The 9,584-nt window shown below is 44.2% G+C and overlaps 1 protein-coding gene across 1 annotated transcript in view; it reads right to left on the bottom strand.

The window, feature by feature from the left end:
* Positions 1-6,608: 6,608 nt before the first annotated feature.
* Itgb1bp2 (integrin subunit beta 1 binding protein 2) overlaps positions 6,609-9,584 on the bottom strand; it is a 5,443-nt gene continuing 2,467 nt past the window's right edge. The window contains exons 5-11 of the mRNA XM_005358565.2: positions 9,046-9,140; positions 8,888-8,946; positions 8,710-8,780; positions 8,521-8,620; positions 8,150-8,263; positions 7,674-7,736; positions 6,609-7,413 (exon numbers count right to left, since the gene is read on the bottom strand). Of these exons, the coding sequence (XP_005358622.1) occupies positions 7,183-7,413; positions 7,674-7,736; positions 8,150-8,263; positions 8,521-8,620; positions 8,710-8,780; positions 8,888-8,946; positions 9,046-9,140 (733 nt within the window). The 3' untranslated portion in view covers positions 6,609-7,182. The remainder of the gene's footprint in view (positions 7,414-7,673; positions 7,737-8,149; positions 8,264-8,520; positions 8,621-8,709; positions 8,781-8,887; positions 8,947-9,045; positions 9,141-9,584) is intronic.

Raw genomic sequence — 9,584 nt, forward strand, 5'->3', positions numbered from 1 at the left:
CCTGCCTCTGCCTCCCGAGTGCTGGGATTAAAGGTATGCGCCACCACCGTCCAGCCCTCCAATTTCTTAATAGGTTGAAATAAAGAATATAATAAAAGGCTGGGATGGTGGTGCTTATCTGTAATCCCAGCACTTGGAAGGAGGTTTCAATTCTGAAGCCAGCTTAGATAGTATAATAAGACCATGTCTCATTAAATATCAGAAAAAAAATCTTAGTGAATACAATGCATAGATTAGGACAGGCAGTGGTGGCGCACACCTTTAATCCCCACAGAGGCAGAGGCAGAGGCAGGCGGATCTCTGTGAGTTCAAAGCCAGCCTGGTGTACAAGAGCTAGTTCCAGGACAGGCTCCAAAGCTACAGAGAAACCCTGTCTCCGAAGGAAAAAAAATCCCAAAGGATAGATTAGTAAGAATAATAGTAAATATTTACATGACAATTATTAAATCTGGACCAAAAAGGAAGACCCAGAGATAAAAAGGTGAGCAAATGTCCTACATGAAGTGTTTGAAGTCATGGGTAAACTGGGTGTCTGGAAGAGGAGTCACATAAGAGAAAGACTAGGATTGAACAGCCAAGTAGAAAAAGAGAAGCTGTGAACAGGAGTGGCTGGAGTGGTAGGAAGACACAGGCTTGGGAAGCCTGTGTATAAAAGGGGTTTAAGGAAGAAACAATCTTGAGTGTCACATATTGCTTCACAGGTCAAGGAGGATGAGAACTAAACGTATCCATTAGATTTATTGACTTGGTGGCCAATTATGACCTTAATATAAAACTAAGGTTTGGAGGTCAGATTAGAATGTACAGAACAAGCAGTCAGGCACTTGGGAGGTGGAAGCAGAAGGACCTGAGGTTCAAGGTCTACTTTGCCTCAGCTACATCTATGGGAATTTTGAGGCCAACCTGAGCTACATGAGACCCTGCCTCAAAGAAAAAGTAAAAAACCAAAGAAAGACAAGAAAGAAGAGGGAAGGAGAGGGCTGAGAATATAGCTCCTTGGTAGCCACACATAGCCCTAGCATGATCCCCAGCACAACAAAAGAAAGGGAAATAAAAAGAGAATACAGTTACTTCCAGAAGAAAGGGAAGGGAGATAAGTAGTAGCTAGAGAGGCTATGATGCCAAGAGACACTGTTTTGAAGACTGGAGAGACTTGATCATGTTTACACATCCCAACAAGATGGGAAGGCTGACTTAACAGGAGGAGAAAGATGTACCATAAGGCTTCTAGAAAGGTGTAAGGGGATTAGATCAGATACAAAGTATAATGGATAGAAAGAAATGTAAGGCCTAGGCATGTAACTTGGCAGTAAAGTACTTACTTAGCATATGCAAGGCCCAGGGTTCAGTTTACACACTGCCCAAAACTAAAAAGAAGTTCATATAAAGAAGTGTAAAAGGAGGTAGGGAGAGGATTTGTGTTACTATAAGCAAATATAGACCTCAGAGTAGGAGATGAGGGATTGAGATGATGCACTTAGCATGAAGCCTGGCATGTTACCTAGTATGTATCAGAATTTTTTTTTTTTGTTTTTTCGAGACAGGGTTTCTCTGTGGCTTTGGAGCCTGTCCTGGAACTAGCTCTTATAGAACAGGCTGGTCTCGAACTCACAGAGATCCGCCTGCCTCTGCCTCCCAAGTGCTGGGATTAAAGGCATGCGCCACCATCGCCCGGCATGTATCAGAAATTTTACCTATGGATGTCATACTGTCAGGAGATGCAAAGCAATAGATGGGCCTATTTGGAGCAAGGAGACCGGCTCATATCCCTTATTTATCTCTGCCTCTGGGCTGCCAGGAGGTGAGCCTCTTTTCTGTCATAGCCTCCTTTATCTTGATGCTCTCCTTCCACACATGGAGAAGCAATAGAGTAACTATTGGAAGGAACTAGGAGCAAAAAACATTTTCTTTTTAAAAAATAAAGAAATAAGGCTGAGACATGGCTAGGTTGCTGAAGTGTCTGTTGTACAAGTATGAGGACCTAAATTTTGATCCTCAGTACTCACATAAAAGCTGGGCATAGTGGTGCATGTGTTTAACCCCAATGCTTGGGAGGCTGAGGCAGGGGGATCTCTGTGAGTTCAAGGCCAGCCTGGTCTACTTTGCAAATTCTGGACATTCAGACTTTGTCTCAAAAGAATAATCAAAAGCCATCCCAGCACTAGAAAGGCAGAGAGAAGGGGATCTCTGAAGTTCACTGGCCAGTCAGACTAGCCAAATGAATAATAAACTATAGGTTCAGTGAGAGAATGTCTTTAAAAATTAAGGTGGAAAACAATTGAGGAAGGTATTGACGTTTGGCTCCACACACATGCTCACACAACATGCATATGCACGTGTACACACACACACACACACACACACACACACACACACACACACAGTAGTTATTTGACTATTGCCACTATACAGATCACATATTAGATATACAGATCATATTGGAAATTTTTTTCTTTTCTTTTTTTTGGTTTTTCGAGACAGGGTTTCTCTGTGGCTTTGGAGCCTGTCCTGGAACTAGCTCTTGTAGAACAGGCTGGTCTCGAACTCACAGAGATCCGCCTGCCTCTGCCTCCCAAGTGCTGGGATTAAAGGCATGCGCCACCATCGCCCGGCTGGAAATTCCTTATATTTTAGACTTTGCCTTTATAAAATGAACTAGTACCATACTTTGTTAACACTAAACATTTGGCATTTTATATATAAACCTTATATATAAGAATTATCTGAATTTTTTGAACCCTTACCTTCTTTCTCTTCAGGATTTCGGGACAGTTGCTGTTATCCTGATTTTGATAGACAGAAAAAGTTACAGTTAAGATTAATGCATATTATGTATCTTTCTCTAGTCATTTTACCTCAAACTTTGAAAGTCTCCCTATGAAACCAACACTAGCCTTGAACGTTTTACATACCCCAGGGTGGCCTCAAAGTTGCCACATACTTCAGTTTGGCCATGAACTCATGATCCCTTTGCCACAACACCCAAGTACTGAGATTACAGATAGGTATGCACTACCACACCTGGCTTAGGGGGAATCATTGTTTTCTTCTGATTTTTGAGATAGGGTCCTGGCTGTCCTGAAACTCTCTATGTAGACCAGGCTGGCCTTGTACTCAGAGATCTGTCTGCTTCTGCCTCTAGGAATTAAAGGCATAAGATACCACATCTAGCTCATACCTGACTGTTTTACCTCTAACTTTGTTTTTGATTTTGAGATAGGTTCTTGCCTATACTAATATTGAATTCATATTGATCGTCCTGCCTCAGCCTCCTGTGCTGCCATGCCTGGCTGACAGTGCTAACTTCTCAGAGGGTAAAGGCACTAGCTCCCAAGCATGACAATGGACTTCAATGCCTGCAATATACATGGTAGAAGGAGAGACCTGATTGGTACAAGTTTTCCTCCAACCTCCACACCATATATACCACTCCACCCTGTGCATGTCTATAAAAATAAAATGTAATAAATTTTTTTAGTTTTTTTTTTTTGAGATAGGGTCTTACTATGTAGCTCTCGTTGGCTTAGAACTTGCTCTGTAGACCAGGCTGGCCTCCAACTCAAGAGATTCCCCTGCCTCTGCCTCCTAATTCTAGGATTAAAGGTGTGTGGTGCCATATACATCTAAAGAAACAAATGGAATAAAGAGTAAAGAGTAAACTGCTTCCAAGTTTGGAGAGCATTCTTGGCTGAAGATAGTGGCACAAACCTTTTGAATCCCAACATTCAGGAGGCAGTGGACCTCTGATTTAGGTCAGCCTGGTTCACATTTTCAATTTCAGTGTCCGTTCAGTGGAGCTGAAAACCTGTCCCAGAAAAAGAAAGAAAGAAGGGGGGAGGGAGGGAGGGAGGGTGTAAGGGGAGACGAAAGGAAGACAGGACTCTTGAGGCTTTAGTTCAAAGGAGAAAATTTATTTGCCCCACGAATCCAGAATGAGAGCAGTGAGACTTGGTGAATGAGAGCAGTGAGATATTATGTATCCTATATAGCCAGGAAGTCTTTTTACCTCTGATCAAACTCCCCTGTGGGTGGAACTCACATCCTCGGAGATATTCCCTGCCATTGCCTAATGTTCCCTCAGCCTCCAAACCCTCATGTACACTACTGTCCACATTTGTTCCAGTTCATTTCACTCCTGGATCCCAATCACATACTAGTTATCTTCAATCTGATCCAAAAAGACACCAAATGAAGAGCTTGATGTGGGTGTGCTGGCAGGAGTATCTACAAGTTCAAGGCTCAGCTGGTCCACATATTGGGTTCCAGGTCAGCCAGGGCTACAGGATACCCTAAAGAAACGAGGAAGAGAGGGAGGAGGAGACAGATGGAGGCGAGAGGAAGGGCAGTGGACTTAAGAGAAATAAAGAACTTGAGATTGCCTGAGGTTTGAAGAGCTTCCTTGCTGGGTATTTCTTGGAAATTTATTATTATTGTGTGTCGCACCATGTGTGTAAGTGTGGGCACCCACATGCAATAGCACATGTGTGGCAATCAGAGAACAACTTTCATGAATTGGTTCTCTATCATGGATTCCAGGGACTGAAAGCCACAAGCCGTGTGTAGCAACTGTCTTTACCCCCTGAGCCATCTTTCTAGTACTGTTTCTTAGAATTTGATTTTCTCAGATTATTGATGATTCTGCTGAGGGAGACTAAAAATAAACAAGTCTACATTTCAGCTGGGTATGGTGGCCTATTCCTGTTGCCCCAATATTCAGAAAGCTAGACAGGAGGATTGTTCCAAGTTTGAGGCCAACCTGAGCTATATCTAATGAGTTCCAAAGCATCCTGGGCAACAGTATGAGAGCCTCAATCACAAAACAAAAAAATAACAATAAAGTTAAAATAATAGAAAGGTCTATGCAGTCATTCTGTGTAATATCAGCAGGAGGGAGGTCCATCCAGGAACCTCCTGCTTGCACCAAGCTTGAAAGATACTTAAATTCTTTATATGAAAAGGCATTATAGCTAAGCGGTGGTGGCACATGCTTTTAATCTTAGCATTTAGGAGGCAGAGTCAGGTAGATCTCTGAGTTCTGGGCCAGCCTGGTCTAGAGTGAGTTCCAAGACATCCAGGGCTACTCAGAGAAACCCTGTCTCTGAAGAAAAGGCATAGTATTTGCATATAACGTACACATATTCTCCTATAACTATCTACCTCTAGATTATAGTACTAAATAAATGCTTTGTAAATGATTACTACACTATTATTTAAGAAAATCTATAACCATTTAGTGCAAATTTTTCTTTATATCTTCAACTCACAATCATTGAATCCATCCATGAACGCAAAATCTGCAGACACAGTGAGCTAACCATAATGTCTTTTATTTACTTTTGAGGATTTTTTTGTAATTTTTTCCCATCACTCAGTTGTGTAGTTTTTTTGTTTTTGTTTTTTTTTTGTTTTTTGTTTTTTCGAGACAGGGTTTCTCTGTGGCTTTGGAGCCTATCCTAGAACTAGCTCTGTAGACCAGGCTGGTCTCGAACTCACAGAGATCTGCCTGCCTCTGCCTCCCGAGTGCTGGGATTAAAGGCGTGCGCCACCGTCGCCCAGCTGTAGTTGTTTTTAAGAGTTTAAAAATGCCATGTGGCGGGCTGGAGAGATGGCTCAGCGGTTAAGAGCATTGCCTGCTCTTCCAAAGGTCCTGAGTTCAACTCCCAGCATCCACATGGAGGCTCAAAACCATCTATAATGAGGTCTGGTGCCCTCTTCTGGCCTGCAGGCATACACACAGACAGAATACTTTAATCCCAGCACTAGGGAGGCAGAAGCAGGCGGATTTATGTGAGTTTGAGGCCAGCCTGGTCTACAAAGCAAGTTCCAGGACAGCCAGGACTGTTAAACAGAGAAACTCTGCCTTGAAGAACCCCCCAAAAATTATGTGTGTGTGTGTGTGTTCATGTGAGTGAAGGTGCCCAGAGGCCACAGGAGTTGGAGCCCCTGGATCTGAAGTTACAGGTGGTAGGGAGACACATGATGTGGGCAATCGGAATCAAGCTCAGCTCCTCTGGAAAAGCAGTACACACTGTGAGCCGTTGAGACATCTCTCAAGCCCCCATATTGTCTTTTAAGTTCACTTTAGCAGGAGCTGTGTCTTAGTGGTAGAATGTCTGCACAGCATGTGGTAGGTCCTGGGTTAGAGTATCCCCAGTATTATGAACAAAAATACCCCACACTTTTTGGGTCTGAGCATGGGGACTTGCACCTGTAATTACAACAGTGAACAGGCTGAGGCAAGAAGATTCTGGGTCATATAGCAAGACTATAAAAATAATGACCTACAATTTTAGGATTTTTTTTTCAATCTAGCCATACCCTACTATCTTTTGTGTGTTCTCTTTGCACATACACTCCGATATGTAGTAATCAATAGCAAAAGCACCAGGGTCACCAAGAACGTCATCCAGGCATCTGGACTTTCTATGTAGCCTAGGTTGATCTTATACTACAATCCTCCTGCTTCAGCCTCCTGCTTACTAGAATTGTAGGAACAAACCACTACAACTAGCTTTTTTACTTTTTAGCTCAAACTAGACAGGCTGGCCTTAAAATCATGGCAGTCCTTCTAATTCAGCTTTGCCAGTGCTGGGATTCGAGGTGTTGGAGCCATCAGACCCAGCTTAGAATGTCATTTCTTTTTTTGTTTGTTTGTACCTTTTATTCAGAGGGAAAGTTGTAGGACAAGGTTTCATGTAGCCCAGGCTAGCTTCCAATTCAGTATGTAGGTGAGGATGACCAAGAACTCCTGACCCTAAGTAGTAGGATTACAGGCATGTACCACCATACCCAGCCCAGGTCTTTCTCTTGAGAGAAATGAGTGAGGCTGATTCTCAACTTTCTGTAAACCATCTAACGTGGAACTGGACATCCAGGAAGTGTTCATACGCTCCTGGTGGCTGCGAGGAGCAGAATGCATATGCATGTGCTTGTTTTCACATGTGTGCCAAACACACAGCCAAGTGGGGCGGGGCGGGACTGAATTCACTCTTCCATGATGAGGTGAGAGATGACGCTTCTGTGAAACCGCAGAATATAAGGTTTATTTAGGGGAGTAGCAGCACAGTTTGTTCTCTCCTCCTCCAGCCTCCTGCTGCTCAGTGACACTACACAGTCAACCATATCCTAGTCTCTGAGGTCACCGAGAGCCTACCTAGAAACTAACTCAACTGGCTGCTGTTACTATTCCCCCATAGCTTCTTCCTCTTCTTCCTCCTCCTCTGTCCAGCTCAGGTCATCATCTGAATCCTCAGATTCTTCCTCGTCCATCTCTAACAAAACCCCTGCCCTCGCCTTCTCAGCTAGTGAATCGGGGTGCTCCAGCTGGGCCCAGGATCCTGGGTCAGCCTTGACCAGGGAGATTTCCACCCGTGATGGCATCAAGGAGACAGAACTCTGCTCCACGTTTATGACCTAAGGAGGAGGGAGAGACAGAAAGAATGAAGAAATCACAGACTTGGGCTTAGAGTGTTGATGAACAGAACAGAAAAAGAAAGGGGAAGACAGAAGAATGCAATGGGGAAGAACAGAAGGAAGAGGAGACAAAGGAGGGAAAACCAAAGCAGTTAAAGAAAAATGCTCTATTCCCCACAGCTTACCCTCTACCGACTCAGTCTGGCCCTCCTCTTACCTGTCTACCCCCCCCATGCCTCTGCCTACTTCTCTTCACTTACCCCCCAGAGCTTCATTTGGGCTTGGAACACGCGGTTACCGTCAAAGGCAATGTGGACATGAAGCTGAGAGGAAAGAATTAGAAGGGTAGTATCAAATCCAGAAGGTCAGAAAAAGTCATTACTTCAGAACCAGGTAAGAGGCAAGATTCACAGGCCCGCCAGCCAACCCTGCTGTAATAACTTTCCATTCCTCTTGGGGGACACTGGAACCTAAAGATTGACAGCATACGATGGGTAGTGGTGGCGCACGCCTTTAATCCCAGCACTTGGGAGGCAGAGGCAAGCGGATCTCTGTGAGTTTGAAGCCAGTCTGGTCTACAGACTGCATCCCAGGACAGCCAGGGCTACACAGAAAAATGCTGCCTTGGAAAACCAAAACAAATAAAAAAGAGTGGCAGCATACAGCATGTGTCCCCGTAAGACTGTACGACTACTGGAGTTCACTCGCCCCCATCCTGCCCCAGATCATTGCTCACCTCAGTTTGACTGGCTTTCACCCAGTTAAATGCAGGAAGTGGAATCTGGCCATATACAGTCAGCACTATCAAGGAATCTGTTTGGTGCCAATCATGGCGGCAAGAAGCTGGCAGCTAAAGAGATGTGAAAAGAAGATGGGAAAATTCAACTCTTAAACCAGGAGGAGCCTCATGGGGAATAAAGACACAAAAAAAAAACCTCAAAAAGATTAACATATAGCCAAGACTCCGGGCTATAGAAAGATAAAAAACAGAATTTTATTTGACTTGTATTAAAGGAAAATTTTAGGGAGGTCAGCCAGGAGGTATGAGGAGAGCTTATCTCTGTAACTGGGGCCTAACCAACTGTTTAAAGAAGTGGGGGTGCTTACCTGCTTTGCCCAGTCATGTCTACCAACTCTGCATCCTGGTTGTGCCAGGAATGCCCCAAAATCCAGAGTCTGGATACCACAACAGCTCCAAGACTTCATCCTGAGGGAGGAAGATCATTTATATGAATTCCACTCCAAGCCCTTACTCTCATTTATATTGGAAGAAACCTGCCCAGTACCCCTTCTCACCCCTCATGAAACCGAGGTGCCCCTGGGTGGTAGGTACATGGAGCAGAGTCACTCTCAGGACCTTGGTAAACCTAAGGCCAAAGGAGAAACAGGTCATTCAAATTCATGCCTATCCCCAGGTTATCACTCAGGTATCACTCAGCCACATGCTTGAGTCCCCCCCAAAACTCTCACTCACAGCATCACATCCTGGGTTCTGGCAGCTGGAACCAGTCCAGATCAGACTACTGTCAAGTCCTGGGCAAAGGAAACAGGAACTTTTCTATTTGCCCCACCCTACTACCGTTTACATGAAATTCCAGTCTTTGAGATTTGGCCTATTAAAGGCCCACCTACCTGCTCCAGGTTCCTGGTCTAGTTCCTTCTGTTCCAATGCCACTCCCAGGGCTTGAGATATAATAAGTGGCAGCAGTTTTGGAGGCATCTCTGCCCTATAGGTTATAAGCAGGCATTTAGATCTGATCCATTCATCAGAATAACGTAGCACCCCTACCCACACTGTTAGAATCAAGTAAGTCTGGTGAAAGTATATCAGGGTCAGAGAAATCAGGGGACAACTCTACTGGCAATTTTCACCTTTGTGGACATTCAAATCCATAGCCCTGGTGAAGGCTCAGGGTTTCCTTTGCAGTTGATTGCTTCTACTCTTCCCACATTTCTCTGAAGAACTACATCACTTCCTCTTCCTCTATTTGATGTGAACCTAATGCCTTCTTGCTTATATTCTCTCCAACCTCCTGCCTTCCTAATACTACTAATACCCTATGATGTAAGGTAGCCTTTTGGGTTTTTTTTGAGAGGTTTCTCTGTGTAGCCCTAGCTGTTCTGGAACTCATTCTGTAGACCAGGCTGGCCTGGAACTCAAGAGATCCACC

The sequence above is a fragment of the Microtus ochrogaster genome, chromosome X, assembly GCF_000317375.1.
Source record: "Microtus ochrogaster isolate Prairie Vole_2 chromosome X, MicOch1.0, whole genome shotgun sequence".
Classification (NCBI taxonomy): domain Eukaryota; kingdom Metazoa; phylum Chordata; class Mammalia; order Rodentia; family Cricetidae; genus Microtus; species Microtus ochrogaster.